General features: G+C 37.3%; 1 protein-coding gene across 10 annotated transcripts in view; it reads left to right on the top strand.

Annotated features, from left to right (window-relative positions):
• The window catches only part of RALGAPA2 (Ral GTPase activating protein catalytic subunit alpha 2), a 319858-nt gene that overhangs the window by 172971 nt on the left and 129812 nt on the right, over window positions 1-17075 (top strand). For all 10 annotated transcript variants that reach the window (XM_070485498.1, XM_070485497.1, XM_070485495.1 and 7 more), the window contains 4 exons: window positions 5210-5338; window positions 9510-9638; window positions 10497-10555; window positions 16220-16328. In XM_070485498.1, coding sequence (XP_070341599.1) covers window positions 5210-5338; window positions 9510-9638; window positions 10497-10555; window positions 16220-16328 — 426 coding nt within the window. The remainder of the gene's footprint in view (window positions 1-5209; window positions 5339-9509; window positions 9639-10496; window positions 10556-16219; window positions 16329-17075) is intronic.

Raw genomic sequence — 17075 nt, forward strand, 5'->3', positions numbered from 1 at the left:
AGCATTTCTGCACTTTGTCAATAAGGTGATAATTGATACAAATCTGCCCTCAATCAAGGTAGTACAGGATTGTGGCTGTCTTTTTAATTGCTAAAGAAAGCTTAAATTATATCCCGTTTTGGTGTTAAAGGTGTCCCGTTGCATTCAAGTTTTTTGATAATCAGTAATTCCACTTGAGTGTGGAATGAGTTGTACCTTTTTATTAACTAGCTTAATGGGACAGCCAGATCTGAATGCTCCCCATTTTACCAAATAAAAGAGTATCTTACAGGATTTTCTGATAAAAGACAGGTATCTTCTTTGAAAAATAGTGATGGAGTCATTAATGGTGTAGTGTTTTAGTTTTCTTAAAGTAAAAAGAGGAGTTCAATGATTTTGCATAGACAGGTTTTGTTTCTTAACAATTCTATTTGGCCTCCTGGAAGGTCTGAATGACTTTAGGTGGAATAACCGGATCTGTTTGCTCCTGAGGAGCAGGCGTGAGTCCGCTAAGGAAAGGCAGGAGACAGATGGCCGGCTATTGTGTTACAACCATCATCTGCTGGGCCGTGAGCAAATATTAAGTGAATAATATATACGTAATTGGTGTGAAAGTACAGTTGCAACATTTCTAATTCCGTTTGGAGGATGGCTACTTCTTGAACATTTGTATTTCAAAGAATAGTATATTAAAATGTTTTTGTTTACAGGGTTAATCCATTTTAAACAGCTTTAGAGTGAGCATTTTCCCCCATTTTTGACACCACTGTGCAATATTTTGAATTGAAATGGCCTGTAATGGCCCTTTTTTTATTTTCCATAACAACACGAGCTCTAAATTATAGCTGTGCAATTATGTAAACAATGGAAATGCTTCCAGAATGAATCCTTCCTTTTAAATTTTCATTTTGTGTAATTGTTGGAAGGTTTGGAGCCATAATAAACAAAATTATTTTACACATTTATCGTTCTAAAGGTCAATTATAAGAGAACTAAAGAAACAACACTATGCAAAATGAATAAACCAATTTCTATTGCCATCACCATATGTTTTTCTTATCACTTATGGTTTTTCCAGTTGCTGTGTACATAGCATTCAATTAAAGCGATTCATTTACCAGCCTGAATGCGGTTCATGTTTATAGAACTGTGCTTTGGAGGAGAGGAGACAACACACCTCTGTTTGAATTACCTGATTTTTGTAAGATCAGTGAGAAGAGACAGATGTTCCCACTAGTTACTTTCTCATAAACCTGAATCTTCTGATAAGCTGCAAATTTGCAATTATCATCTCACAATCTAGTTTTCACACTCAATGTGTAGCATGTGTGTGGACTTTTAACCAAAATAAAGAGGAAAAATACTAGTTTGGTGGTCTGTTCACTATATTACAACATTTTGCAGAATGAATTTTATTTCCTTTGAACAAAAGCCTGTGAAAGAGTTTTGTCTGTGCTTCATGCTGGTCAGTTTTCAAGAATAAACTTAATTATTATTTTAGAGCCCGTTTTTCGTTGAGCTTATTGTTTAGCTTATTGTTTTTAGACTGTTTAGAGTGTGGAAAAGAAAGTAATTTTTGCTACCAATCACTTATTTGGGGTAAATTCTAGAACTCTTTAGAGGAATGAGACCTAGAAAATGCAAAAAGATCATTTTCCTGTTTTTATTTCATTATTTACCTTATAAATTATACGCACTTTGACTAATCTCTGTAATTCTTTGCTAAGGATGTTATTTGAGAGCATTAATTTCTAGAGTTTTTTAACTTCTAGGGTAATGTAATATGAGAGGCTTATTGTGCCACCTTTGAAATGTCTTAAAATGCTGTTTCTGTAGAGCAGCAAAATAATAGTTCACTGAATTCTAAGTATACCTACAAAATAAATTCTAGAAAGTAAAATTCTTCAGAATCCTCCCTTTTTTGAAAGAAATTTTTTTACTTGTCACTCTGATTATTTCCGTATGGCTCTTTTAAGTTTACTAAGGCAAGTGTTCACATCCACTATCCGCTAGATACAACTTTGTAAGAGGGAATTACCCCAGTTTATGGAGGAGGAATGTGGAGCTCTAGGCATGACGTGATCTGCCGCAATCACACACTCTAGGCCTTGGAACCAGGCCTTGTGGTCCCAGTTTTAGAGTTCTATTCACCACACCAGAGTTTGAGTATAGGGATGTTTCCTGGTGGTCACAATGGAGGCAGCACTGAATGGCATCTAATCACACGGTGGGAACGATGACCCTTTCTCATCTCTGCCAGTCCTCGTGACCCTCAGCAGGTGGGCTGGAGCAGGTATAGAACTTCTGTCACACCATCCTGAGGATGCAAACTGCCGTTTTTAACAAGGAGAGCCTCCATCAGACAGTGATATTTAGCAAAAATTCAGTAGGCTTGGTTTACCATTATTGTATTGATTTAAGGGTTTTCTATTTATGACACAGGTTACGTGTTTTCCAGAATAATCTTATTTAAGTTCAAAAAAGTGAGTTGCTTTGAAGACCAAATAATGTTCACTTTGGATGTGGATATGACAAAAAGTATGAGAGTTGTACATGAATAATTGATGTTTGAGAAGCGCCATCTTGGCCTGTCTATATAGAAAATCCTGGGACTGTGAAGAAAATTTCAGAGTCTCAAGATTTTTATTTTTCCAGAGATTCCAGTTATAGCTGTGATCTTAATGTATCGAGGAGAAAGTGGAAGAAGGATTCTACTAGAAAAGCGTGGAGGACTTTGTAGATGTCCTTCTATTGGGAATATGCAACTGCTCTCTTTGGAGCACCATGCAGTTATTCCTAATTTTAAAATGTTATCAGAAAGATATAATCTTTGGGTTGTTCCTTTTCAGTGTGGATGAGCAAAATAAGCAGGCATATGGCCATAATTTGGCTGACTGGGCATATATTTCCCTCTTTAACCCCCACATTAACCCTACCCCAGTGCTGTCTTTAACTGGCGACAACGGAACAGGCCCCGTTATCCTTGGGGCTCTGTCTTACGTGGGTGGCAGGGTAGGGTAGGCTAGCCATCTGTTATTTTGCCCTCTCTTTCCAATCTTCTTACCCATAGAAACAGGTTCCGTTGAAGTGACTGGCTGAGATCCAGGGGGTGGGGAGCTGTGTGACTTTATCTCGGCTACAACTACACGCATTTCTGCTATCTTTAGCATCAGTGGCAACTTAGTAATTTTTTGTGAATGTTCCATTTACAGATCGTTGCCTTTACACACATATGAATCTTAGGAAGCAAAATGAATTTTGTTTACAAATTCCAGCTTTAGCTTCTTAAAGTATTTAGTGTATAATTCTATAAACTTATCACAGGAAAACATTTTTAAATTAAAACTCTAAATTCCAGTGGTGAAAATGGCTTATTTGATTTACGTATGTGCTAAAGATTTTAAAAATCTACAGAGTTCAAGGCTTAGTTCCTCATCTCAACAGATGGAATTAACACAAACATAACCAAGTTAACATCATGGTTGTTTGCGTTATTAATCTTCAAATGCATGGCATTCTGCTACCTTGCTAGCCAGGTTTGCCCAAATCCTTTCATTGCAGCATATGTCAACAGAAATGCACTTCCATCTGCTGCCGGATAGCTTGGTGCCTGATATTCCGAGACAAGGCCCAGCACAATGCGTACCTCTGTGAGTAATTACAGGTGTGTGGTGAGGAGCCCAGGGCATTAATCAGAGGCTTAATTATGAAAAAGGTGGATCTTTTGTTCCACTCTTGGAGCATGAGTTTACCACACACTTTCTAAACTGCAGCATCCATCTGCTCACCCCCTCAGAGTGTTTGCCTTGGCTGATATGGACCCTAAAGTGTATCAAAGGACGTGATTAAAGCAGGTTTAAACATTAACTTGGAAGAAGCATGGTTAGGGTTTTCTTTACTTTTTTCCTTCCTTCCTTTTATCTGTCTGTCTATTTATGTGTCATTTATTTTTGCTATAGGAAAAAATCTGCTGAAATTCTAACTTCAAATTAGTACTTGCTAAACTATTTACCATGTATGAGCTCTAGCAGAGTAAGCATTGTACAGTCATTTTAAGGTTATAAACAATACGACTTGTGGAAACTAAATGAGGAAAAAAATAAGTCTTTACTTAGAAAAAAATGTTTTGTGAACACACAAAATTTTTCTTTCAGGATTAAAAGTTGTTAAGTGAGGTTACTTTTATTATGATCTTAACACGTTAGAATTCAGCGTGTTGCTACTACTTTGCTCTAATTTAATGAAATTAAATTGGGATTATTTTAAAGGATTTTCCAAATAGCCACACTGAAATCTGAGAAAAGAAACCAGATTTCTTTTTGCATTTTGCTTCTTCCTTATCTTCTGAGACTAACTGTATGTTGTGTAACCACAAGTCGCATACTAACGTACCTCAGTACGTTTGATTAATGTGCATGGCCTAGAACTGCATAAAAGAAATTTGTGGTTTTCTTAATAATCCCCCTTGCACACACACTAACACAGATGGCCTCAGAGATGTGGCCTGGCCATGGATGGCATGAACACTGTCCACTAGTGGAGCTCTGGTCTGCCACAAGCTGGAATGAGTTTACTGCCTCAGAACAAAGCCGGTGGGCAGGGGCCAGCCAGCCACTCACCAGTAAGAAGCCATTACAGACACAGGAACACCAGGTGTCTGAGCAGTTGATGATCTTCATGCTGTACCTTGTGCAAACGGTGACGGCTACGCTTTATACTTGCACCTCATGATCACACTCAGAGCCACACCAACTGCCTGACCTTAGAGTATGAGCAGTCACCTTACCGTGGCACTCCATACATTCCCGTTGTTTAATACAGGGAATCACCCAAAAAGTGAAAGTCCTCATCTGTTTGTCTACTTTAAGTTTTTTTAATGTAACAGTATGCTTTAACTTTTGAAAATTGAAAGTTATAGATGTTTAGAGGTTTTATTTATATATCTACCTCAATTCTTGTAGCTTGTCCAAGAGGCTCACCTTTAGGTGGAAGATGGAAGAAGTGTCTAGTCCCAGTGCCATGATTTGGATTTTGGACAAGTTGTCTTATAGTTTAGTGTCGCCGTTACCTACCCTGTAAAATGGGTACATTAGTACCCCTTTCACTGAAAACTTTCTGTCCTCTGTGTTGTCTTAGACTATCGTACAGTAGTCATATGTATAGGCAAACTGACTACTTTGGAATTTTGGTCCTGAAAATTACACTTGTGTTTTCTTATCTTCCCTTTTAGGATATCTTAAATACCATTGTAAGGCACTGTCCACCCCGCTTTTTCTCCCTGGGTTTGCCTGGCTTCTCAATGCTGGTGGGGGACTTCATCACGGCCGCTGCCAGGGTCCTCAGTACAGACATGCTGGCGGTGAGTATGACAATGCTCAACATCCAAACTCCCAGGAGGCTTCACAGGCACTAACAAGGTTCAGATTTCTCCACTCTTAACAGGTGTTGACTCATTAGTGCAATGTGAAACTGGGCTCTCGGGTAGATGCCCTGGCAGCTGATGTGTGAAATTGTAGGATAAGATGACACACTCGTATTGGAAAGGCGTTTCATCGAAAGGCCAGAGTGTGAGAAATCATATCCTCACTAATATTTCAGCACATTTACACAGTCAGAAGCAGGACTTGTCTCTTAGAATCTTATTAGCATTTTCCAGTAAATGGTGGCATAGATGCCTGTAGTAAAGAGAGAATTTTAAGTGTACATTATCAATGAGGTTTTCTTTTTATTATTAAGTCTTGGTTATTGTAAGTCTAATGGAAAATATTTCTTAAAATGTTAGAACACTAAAATTTTAACAAGAAAATGAATATATATTTTCTTAATAATGTGCAATAAAACTGGCAGAATTCTTATTCTAAAAATTAGAAGCAAATAGAGTGTTAGGGCTACAAAAAACATTTATTTGTAATCTCTGCATTTACCTCCACTATTAGGGCAATGTCCTAATGCCTTCTGAGAATACTCTTATACTTTTAAATTTAAAGGGCCTTTCCTGTTTGTGTTCTGTACAGCCATTATTTGCTCAGGCTCATCTTTTTCCTCTTCAAATGGTATAAATAAAATTAGCTTTACCATTTGCCAGGGCCTTGTATTGAAATCAATATGAGTATCTAGCTACCTAAATTTTGTTTGACACATTGTTACGTTTTAGTTCTGCTTATTTCTTTGGTGCCGGGTATATTCAAACTCTAACCCTGAATTTTAAATTAAATTGTTTTTTAATATTTTGTATAGCTGGTATTTCATGCTGGTATTTTCAAGCACTCATTTTTCCTTGTAAGGATAAATTAAAAAACAAAGGGAAAGGAAAAGAGGAGCAAAAGGGAAGCATGAGAGAAGAAAAGGAAAGTAGAAGAAAAATGTTGAATTTGTTCAGCTGTTTTTTTGGTAGAGGATATGACAACTTTCATATTTCATTATTTCTGAAAAATATTTTAGGATAATCATTACCAACGAACTTTCAAATTTATTTTTAACCATTCAAAACAACATTGAGAAAACTTACAGGATGCAGGAAGGAAAGTCATACTTCTTTACTGAAATTTTCTTTACTCGCTATGAGAGTTTCCTGTGAAAATGTTGGCACCTTTTCTAGAGATAATATCATGTGTGGTGGTCATCCTCTATGAAAATTTATCTTTTGGCTAGATGAGCTATTAAAGGAGCCTTCCGAAACATTTTTTAAAAAGGGAGAGAAAAAATATTAAAATGTGAATGTCAGAGTTACATAAGGGAACAGTGACTCTTTGAATTACTTTGAGTTACTCTTTTACTGTAAACTTGAGGTTTAAAATTATAGGAGAACTGGTGAGAGGTGTTTGGGTAGGGCATATCTGCTCAGTCAAAATTTTTGGTTAACACAAGTTAATCACAAGTTTGGAGTGCCCCTTCTATATAGATCTGCCCTGCTGAGGCAACGAGGGAAAGAGAAATGCAGGCACAAGTAACCAAAAGATGGGTAGGAGCTTGTGCTCAGGAGACATTTTAGTAGCCAAAAACTGGAACCACTCCAAATGTCCGTCAATAATAGAACAGGTAAATTGTGGTGTTCACATAAGATAGAGTATTACAGATAATTCCTTTCCTGTTCCTGACCCTGTAGCTCCATAGAGTCAGACCTGGGTTGAATCCCATCGTTGCTTTGTACTATCCTTGGACGATTATATATCCTTGGGCGCAATATACTTAAGCATGCAGGCCTCATTTTCCTGTCTGTTAATTGGGGCTCACAATAGGCTCAGTGCTTAGGCAAAAATATTATCTAGATTTACTACATTCTTTGAATAAAGCTGTGTAACAACTCTTTATTTTATTTAAGAGCTAATGTTTGTATCCAGTTATTATATAGTCTCGCATTCAATCTAAAAGTCCACAGTGCAAGCCAAGTCACAGGCTACATCGTAGTTCAAGTTCACTCAGGGAGACGAACCCCAGCGAAGTCTAAACCAAGACTGTCTAGTGGGTGAAGGACAGCAGTTAGTGAGGACTGACAAAGCAAGGTGTGTTCTAGAAACATTTACCATGGACCTACTATGTGCCGGATCCGTGCCCTCAAGGAATCAGACATGTAAACTAGTGTTACTGTTTGCACATAAGTTTCTAGCGGCCACAATAGAATCACATCCAGAACCCAGAGGAGCACCAAAATAGGAGTAGTTAATTCTGCTTGGTGAGAGGTGGAAGGGAAGACACACGTTAGAAAAGTCTTCCTGGAGGAAGTGATGTTGAAGCAGAGAAAGGTGATCAGGATTCACTCAGTAAATAAGGACAGCAGCAGCCACCCCTTATCTCAGGGCAGTGTTTATTGAGCATCCAATGGGGTAGAGAAGTGATAAAGACTGTCTAACCCCTTCGCCTCACAGGGGACACAAACATTAAATGAATATTTAATGTATCAGGAAGTGACAAATGCAAAGAAAAAACCCAAAGCAGGGATGCTGAGAACACGAGGTGGAATGACACAGTGTCTTGAATTTGCTTTAAAATATTGAAAGTGGAAACTTTTAAGTGAATATTTAATGTTGGAATGAAAAAGTGAAAAGGAGATAGATGAGGCAAGAGTGGTAAAATCATGAATCTAGGTGTTGCATACTGTATATGGATATAACCTTCTCTCTACTTTTATGTTTAAAATTTTTCTTAAAAATAAAAGTAAAGGCAGCAGATGAGAGGACAGAATGATGGAGGTGAAGTAGTGTTACACAGAATTACAGAGCTCCGTGGTAAGGTGGAGCTGTCAGTATGAGATGCCTACTTGACCCCCTAGTGGAGACGTCAAACAAGCAGCTGGATCTACAAATGCGGACTTCAGGAAGGAAGTCTGGGCTAGAGAGAGATGCCGGCGAGTCTGCAGCCTGTAGGAGGCTTTTAAATCCATGGATCTGGATATCCCTTGGGAGTGAGTATAGATTTAAGAGAGAAGAGGTCAAAGAACTATGCCCAGCATCCCAGAGTTTAGATCCTGAGGGAAATGAGAAGTTCCAGCACAGAGACCATCAGATCTCCTTGAGAACCAAGAAAGGTGTCCCAGAGGCCAAAAGATTAACGTGTTCCCAGGTACAAGAGAGCCATCAGCTGCATCCAGTGCCACCAAGGGGTCAAGTGAGATAAGGCCTGGATGGTGACCACTGGGTTTTGCATTGTGGAAGTCATGTAACAAGAAATTCTTTACTCACTAACTGACTTTGGCAAATCCTAACATTTTGCTGTAGTAGTTTCAAATCTTTATATTTAAAAAACTAAGTAAAGCATTAAAAATATAGTGACTTCATCCCTGATGCCATTGCCCCATTTGGAGCTGTCATCACTCTTGCCTAGACTATACATCAGTGACTGCCTGATACTCTTCTCTCCCTGAGAGCATCCATTTGCACCACACCGCTGCTGGGGTTAGGAGTCTGACAGCATCACTCCTCAGGCAGAATGAGATGAGGACTGTGCCATGTGGCCTGTGGGTCTTTCCAAGGTGGACCCTTTCTCAGACTCCTCCTACTATAGCTTTCCCAGTTCCTGTATGGACACTTATTTTGCAAAGTAGTTCTTGGTGAAACAGGACATATGGTAGCTGGTGTCTTCTCTTCTTCTCTACTTTCTGATAGTTAGCCCCAACCCCTCTTCCTTATAAATTTTCATTAACTCTCTTCACAGTAAAACAATATTAAGTTGATATCACTTACCCTGTTTTGTCAAGATTGACTAAAAAAAAAAAAGGTAAAACACTCAAGACTGAATTATTTGCTTTTCTGACTCTAAATGAATCTGCAGACCAGTTTTCACAATGCTTGTTTATATCCAAGTATAGTGATCTTTTCCATTCCTTGGAAATTTGCTTTTTTCGTTTAGGAAAACCTCTCGCTTAAATATTCACCTAGTGGAAAATAACCAGGCATAGTCTGATATTTCTTAGCTAGGATAAGATAGTTATAAAGATTCTCTCTCAAAATCATGAAAAAGTAAAACATGTTGTCACTTATCTAAAGTTTCTAACTTTCAAAAAGAAAAATGTGTTTTACTTTTTTTGTGTGCAGGCGCCTCGTTCAGAAGCTCTCACCATTCTTGGTTCTCTTGTCTGTTTTCCAAATGCCTACCGGGAGATCCCTCTACTGCAGTCAGTGCCAGAGGTTAATGAAGTCCTTACAGGAGCCAAAGATGTCAAGGTACATGATGTTTTGACTGAATCTCAAGCTTAGCGTTTTATAGCTCTAGCTATATGGTTCTCTCTTCCGTTATTATACATTGATCTACTAATCCCTGAAAGTTTTGCTATATCATTTAATGTTTCAATGGTTGTTTTTTCAGAAGGCTGTTTTAGGGGGATTAAATATATTAGACTCAGAGCATATTGCCATTATAACTGATAGGTTCCTTGGGTGTTTTTTATTAGATCTGTTTGTCATCCTTACAGATCATAAGTATGTAATGAATCCTTCTTTGTAATAATTTTATTAATTATGCTGCATTAGTGCATTAGTTGAATTTATAAGAAATAATTGAAATAAGCTAACTATTCAAGCCCATTGTTGGCCTGATTAAATACTACTAATAATTTGAAATTCCACATTATTCCTTGGAGAATAAAAGTAAGCATTTCTTCTCTTCTCAACTGACTTTGGGGCAAACAAAAATGTTTTTCAAATCCTGGAATCAATCAATCAGCCTACCTGTAGTAGGTGGTTACATTATGTGATTCAGGGTACAATAGATAGTCCAATTAAAGTAAAAGGAAACTGAGATTTTCCTATCTGGAAGCCTCACTTGCTTTGCTAGGTTTTTCTTATATCCAAGAAGCTCTCTTTTCTAGGCCAGCTTCATTGCCCAGGGCGGCCCGCCTGAGACCACCTTCGTCATGCTGTTCCTCCGAGCCTTCTGTTTCCTTCCCCCCAGGTTCTCCCCGAGGCAGCCTCTCAGAGCTCCTTGGTCCTTCACTAGCTCCTGACTGCCTGGAACACGGTCAGAACATGTGGGAAATCAACTGTGAAACAAAGTTTTTATTTTACTTAATTTTGTGTTTTTAGCATTACCTCATAAATATTTTACTGAAGAATGCCACAGAGGAACCAAATGAATGTGCAAGGTAAATGTTGAATAAAAGGTAAACTGTTTTAGAATTTTAAGACACACATTTATGTGTAAACAGTCGATGTTAAAAAACACTTATTCTTCCACATTACTCTTAGACATACTAAAAAGTATACTAAGAATTATGTCAGGAAGATGTTGTACTTTATTTTTTAAAAAGGTGTCGTTATTAAGTAAATATAGTAAGATGCAGAAGATTATATGTAGTATGCTACCTTTTATGTAAGAAAAAGCAAGATTACGAATGTATTCACGGATATTTTTAATAAGTAATAAAATGGAAGGATAAACCACAAACTTACAAAAATGGTATACATATAGGGTAGCGATTCTCAACCACAGGTGATTTTTGTACCCTAGGAGACATTTGGCAATGTTTGGAAACATTTTGGTTGTTTCTGCCAGGCATCTGAGGTTGCTAGCAGTCTGTGACCAAGGTGTGAGGCTTTCTTGGCCACCTTTTGTGGTTAGTGCCATTAAGTAAATTCCAACTCCTGGCGACGCTGTATACAGCAGAGCGGAACCCTGCATAGTCTTTTTGCGCCATCCTCTCACCTTCTGGCACTGTATCAGACAGTGCTCCACTGCTGTTCACAGGGTTTCCATGGCCAATTCTTTTCAGAAGTGGATGGTCAGGTCTTTCTTCTGGACTCCTTTCAGCAGAGTCTAGAAGCTTTGCTAAACCTATCCACCATGGGTGGCCTTGCTGGTATTTGAAATACCGGTGGCATAGCTTTTAGCATCACAGCAACATGCAGCCGCCACAGTAAGATAACAACAGATGGGTGGTGTGGTTGCCTGACCAGGAGGCAAACCTGGGCTGTGGAGGTGAGAGCACCGAATCTTAACCACTAGATTTCCCCAGGTCACCTACATGATGAAAAATTTCTACCTCTTCTCCCAAGGTAAAGCCCAAAGCTGGGTGCACTGGTGAAAGGGAATTATCCTTTCTGATCGTTAACCTCCAACCCCATGAGGTCCGCAGAAGCCCACCTCAGCCTCCTGCTGCCTCCTAGGTATTGGCTCGCGCCCTACTCCCTGGTCTAGGCTCATTCCAGTTTAGCAGCCTATCGTCCGTCACTGTCTTGTTAGCTCTTTGATGATTTTAACGGATTCCTTCTTTTTGTATTTTATCTAACTTCTTCAGTTATCTTCAGTGGATGGTTTAGTCTAAATTTTCTAGTCTGCCATTACTAGAAGCTATAAATTCGTTATCAGTTTGCTAATATTAAAGTAACTTTGCGTTTTGGGATAAACCCAGCTTCATTTATACAGTACTGGATCTGGTTTGACTAATGTTTTGTTCAGGGAAGTTGCATGTACATGCGTGTTCGTGGCCTGTAGTTCTCTTTTACCATCCTGTCCTCATCAGGCTTAATTGCAAGGTTATATAGTCTCACAAAATAAGTGAAGTATTGTTTCATTCTCTTTAGTCAGCAAGCGTTTTTGTAAAATTAAAGTTCTTGTGTATTTAGTAGACCTTAATGGTAAAACTGTCTAGGTCTGGTATTTTCTTTATGAGAAGGTTAACCACTGACTATTTTCCTCATTGATTTTAGGAATATTGAGGTTTTCTTCTTTTTTTTTTTGACAGTTTACATAAACTAAAATTTTCTAGAAGTTTGTCCATTCCAAGTTTTGAAATATACTGGCATACAGGATGTGTCCATTGTCTTCTTACAGTCCTTGATCTCTTTCACTTTGTAACTATATGCATTTTTTAATCTCTAACACTTTTTATGTGTTCCCTGATTTTCCTCACTAGACTTGCCACAGATTTGTCAACTTTATTCATCTTTTTAAAGAATAGACTTTTGTCTTTGTTCAGCCTCTCTGTTCTGTATTTGTTTTTATTTCCTACTTTCTGCTCTTTTTTATGTTCTTTCTCCTACTTTCTTTATACTCCATTATTCCTTTTCTTGCTTTTTAAGTTGCACATTTAGTATACTCTCAGCCTTTCTTCTTTACAAATACAAACGTTTAAGTCTACATGTTTATTTCGAGGTACAACTTTATCTGAGTTCTGTAAGTTTTGGTGCGTAATATTTTCCATTGCAAATTTTCTCCAACTTCCATTATGATTCCTTCATTGAGTCATGGTTTATTTAGAAATATATTTCTTAATTTCCAAACAGCCAGTCATTTCTGTTTATCGTTTTGCTAGTGATATGTTAGTTAATTGCATTGTGGATCCAAAATGTTGTCTGACTGATAACAGTCTGAAATTGTTGAGATTTGCCTTACGACCAATATGTAGACAGTTTTTGCAAATATATCATATATGCTTGAAAAGAATGTGTACACTGTTCTCCCTTTGTTGAGTGCAGTGCTCCAGATGTGTCCATTAATTTTTTTAACCATATGCTTCAAATATTTCATATCCTTTCTAATTTTTTTCATCATCTTAATAATTTACTGAGAGAGAGATGTTAAAATCTCCTACTATTATGGTGCATCTATCTATTTCTCCTTGTATATCTGCCTATTTTTGTTTTATATATTTTGAAGCTATGTTATTAGCTGCATAGAAGTTTATAATTATCATCTCTATAGTGGATCAAATCTTTTATATTTATATAGTGACACTCTTTATCTTTAAGAATGATTTTTTTATGTTAAAGGCCACTTGTCTGATATTGATTCAGCTATTTTTTAATAATATTTTCTATGTTTTAAAATTTAACCTTTTTATATTGTTCTTTTTAAATCTCTTTGCAAAAACTGTACATACTTGATTTTATACATTTACCCTATTTGATCTTTATCTTTTAACTGAAGCTTTAGTTCATTTACATTTATTACAATTACTGAGATATTTGGATGTATTTCTTACATCTTATTTTATACTTTGTTCTTATTCCTTCTCAATATTTCTTTGATTTTCTCCTTTTTCTTTCGTTTGGTTTTTTATCTTTTCTTTCTCGCGTTCTTTCTTTTTTCCTTCCTTCCTTCTTTCTTTTCTTTCAGATTGATTATATTTTCTACATTCCATTTATTACCTCTATTTTTGGAATTTGCAGACTCTCAGTTCTTTTAGAGGTTACCTTAGAAATTTTAATATGCGTACTTCTCTTTCCTAATTCTGAAGTTAGTCTGTCTTTACCCTCTTCCTGAATAATGCCAATTCCTTAGAACATCATCTGATGTTGCTCCTACAGCTCTACAGCTGCTCCTTCCTGGTATCCCTCCTCTACTTAACCCCTGAATGTTAGAGTGACTCAGGGTTCAGGGCTGGTCTGCTTCTCTCTCCCTCACTTTCTTAGGTGCTCTTATTTATTCTAACCAGACTTTAAATACCACCTACTAACTGATGATACTGAATTTATTTACCTAGACCCTTCTGTGAACCCCCTAGATATTCAGGCTCATATATTAAACTGCCTACTTGACATCTCAACTTGGATGTCTTAGCACATCCAAACTTAACACAACCATAACTGAACCTTGAGTCTGCTGTCTGACCCCAAACCCTTACTTTCCAGTAAATGGCACCATTATCTACCCAGATTTTCAATCCAGAAACTTGAGGAAAATCCTTGTTTTTCCCATACCCACCACATTCAAAACTTCAATAAATATTGACAATACTTTTCCCCCCCTTTTTCTTTGGCGTAGAAAGCCAAATTTCTCGGGGAGTTAAAAATGGAATAGAAATGTGTGATATTGTCAGTCTTCCTTAGCTGTGTATAAAAGGAGTTAGACAATGAAATTAAGTCCATGTAAGTGTATGTAAGCAAGCAGACTGAAATATGATCAATGTTGCAAATAAATGGAGGATAATTAAGTTAGAATATAGTTATAACTATGTGATAATTTAGAAAAATTAAGGAAAAATAATGCATTTTTGTTATATAAATTGGAGTTATATGAGGTAACAACAAATAGTATCAAAAGAGTGTGTTGGAATACAGAATGAGAGTGAAGATAGTATTGCCATTAGCTAAAAAAAGAGTCTTGGTAGATAAAACTCATTTGGGATCACAAAGGACGTATTTGGAATATGGAGAACCTTAATTGACAGGAATTCCTAGACATGAGGAGTAACAAAGTATTAGAACGGGAAGATACTAAGTAGAATGTTAAATGATAAATTTCAAAGAGATAAAATTGTATGAAAGAGCCGTTTATAAGCTAGCGTGGTTTAAAACTCAAGGCAAATAAGGGTCGTTTAGATTGTAAAATCATTTTATGGGTCACAAACATTCTCCATAGTGCCAGGCTAAATGGTTACAGAGTAATGCAGGTGTTCATAGACATGAGAGAGGTTTGTTCTTAACAAATTATATTTAACAAATAGGTTAATGGGTTGTAAAAAATAAATGTGTAGTCTTAAAATGGTGAAAATATGATTTTGGATATAATTCCAAGTTGTATAGATTTTAGTGGGTTGAACAATCAGTTTGAGTTAAGCTGAGGGGGGAATAAAGAGGCTTTTGGAAAGAATATAGAATACATGGGAATTACTGCAAAGATAAGAATGCAAAGTGCAGTTTCTTGACTGAGAATAAGGGTAGGAGTTAGGCAAGAGAGATAAATTTAGACAATTCTACACAGTGAGGAAGTCGAGGATTAGGGTTGTGTGGAACTCCGTGCTGCTGTTAGAAAAACAAAAGGGCCTGGCACACCTTGCACACTGCATTGCCCTGCTTTTACTGAGTAAATTTTGGTGGATGGTGACATGGTCTCCAAAGGGTTTTTAATTCATTTAAGTAAACTAGTTATGAAGCACTTTGTCTATCTTAATTTAAACAGATGAGAATCCAGTGGAATATGGTGGTTTTAAAACCTCAAAGTATATTGATTTTAATTGCTGAATTATATCGAATACAAAGGAACTTTCAGTATGGAGAACTGGACAGTATTTCTGGTTTGATTGGCACTGGATGTAACCTCTTCTTACAAAGAACAACATGTACATATTACAGCTAATGTCTGCTTCCAGGTTGTAGTTTGAATCCTGCAAGTGAGCACATTTGGGAGCAAGTATTTTAATTTTATATATGGGCATTCAGAAAAAATTAACAGGAATATGAGTTTTTGATCATTGCAAAAGATAGTGGAGTATATCAATTTCAAAGAATTTTACCATTTAAAATTGATAATTAAGATAATTTTTAAAGAACTGTGCAACTTAAAGAATATTTTTTCTTAACACATTGTTTAAAAGAAATAGCAGTGAAATTTATTTTTATTTTGAAAGTTGTATTCAGATATTCTTTACAATAAAATACAGGATTTGTCTTCTGTTTGTGGTAGGTGTTGTGTATTTTATTGTAAGGAAAACCATTACAAACTCAGCTTCTAACAATTTCCTAAGATTCATCCTCAAAAATATCTTGAAGAAATAAAATATAATAAAAATTAGTTTCAGCAAAAATAAGTGATATATGGGCTGTGACAAGTAACAGAAAATATACCATTTATTTCGTTAAGTATTTATGTGCTAACTATTACCAATATTTCTGTTTGTCCTGAAAATACTATTTGAAAGCCTATTGAGAGTATCTCATCTTCTCTCTCAAGAAGACATTCTGTTAATGTATCTATAATTTTTGCTACTTTATATAAAAAGATTTAAAATATTTTGTCATTTGAAAAAAACCAAGAAAATACATTAAATTTCATGAGCGTTTTCCTCCTTTTCCTTCTCTTTCAAAAGATGCATTGCCATTTGCTCCCTTGGGGTCTGGATTTGTGAAGAACTTGCGCAGTGTACAAGCCATCCTCAGCTGAAAGCAGCCATCAATGTGATAGGTGTCACTTTGAAGGTATTACCAGTTTGTGATGTGTACTTGACATTAAGCTAGATCCCATTTTTAGTTTGAATTAGCCCCATCTTTATTTTCCCCTACCTTACAGAGAGGTTGGGATTCAAAAGTTCTTTTTATGAGAGCCATGTTGAATGTGTTGTGAGGTTCCCAGGAGAGCCCACCAACGGCTGCTTCCCCTCTGGCAGCCACAACCCGGCTGTCCATAGCATGAGCACTCATGGCTTTAGCCTGAGCGCAAGCCTGGTGGCCAGATGGGGTTCCTCTGGTGACTGGGCAGCTCCTGTGGCAAGCAAGATAGCTGTCACCTGCTGGTGGGAGTGACAAGAAAGTGGAATTTCATGCTCTGGTGTCTTCAGCAGGACTTGGAGAGACCTGACAGTCCCAGTTAGCGGCCCTGAGTGCTCGCTGTCCAGCTGGGCTGTGGGCACTTTTAGGACATCTTTTTCCCTTTCTTTATTAATGAGAAGAAGGGCTACCATTTACTGGGCACTCCCGCTGGGCCAGATTCATGGCAAAGTTTCTAAATACTTTTGTTAATCTTCACAACAGCTCTGCAGAGTAGATGTTATAATCCCTTTGGCACGCCAGAGGAAAGCAAAGCCCAGAGTAATCAGGTTGTGAGCCCATAGCCATGTAGGTATAACGATGGAACCAGCACTGAGAGCAGAGCTGTGTGACAGTAAAGACACACCTGAACTTCTATATGCGCTGTTAGGCCACTTCCTACAACAGAGCTCAAATCCT

The sequence above is a fragment of the Equus asinus genome, chromosome 15 (assembly GCF_041296235.1).
Source record: "Equus asinus isolate D_3611 breed Donkey chromosome 15, EquAss-T2T_v2, whole genome shotgun sequence".
Taxonomy (NCBI): Eukaryota; Metazoa; Chordata; class Mammalia; order Perissodactyla; family Equidae; genus Equus; species Equus asinus.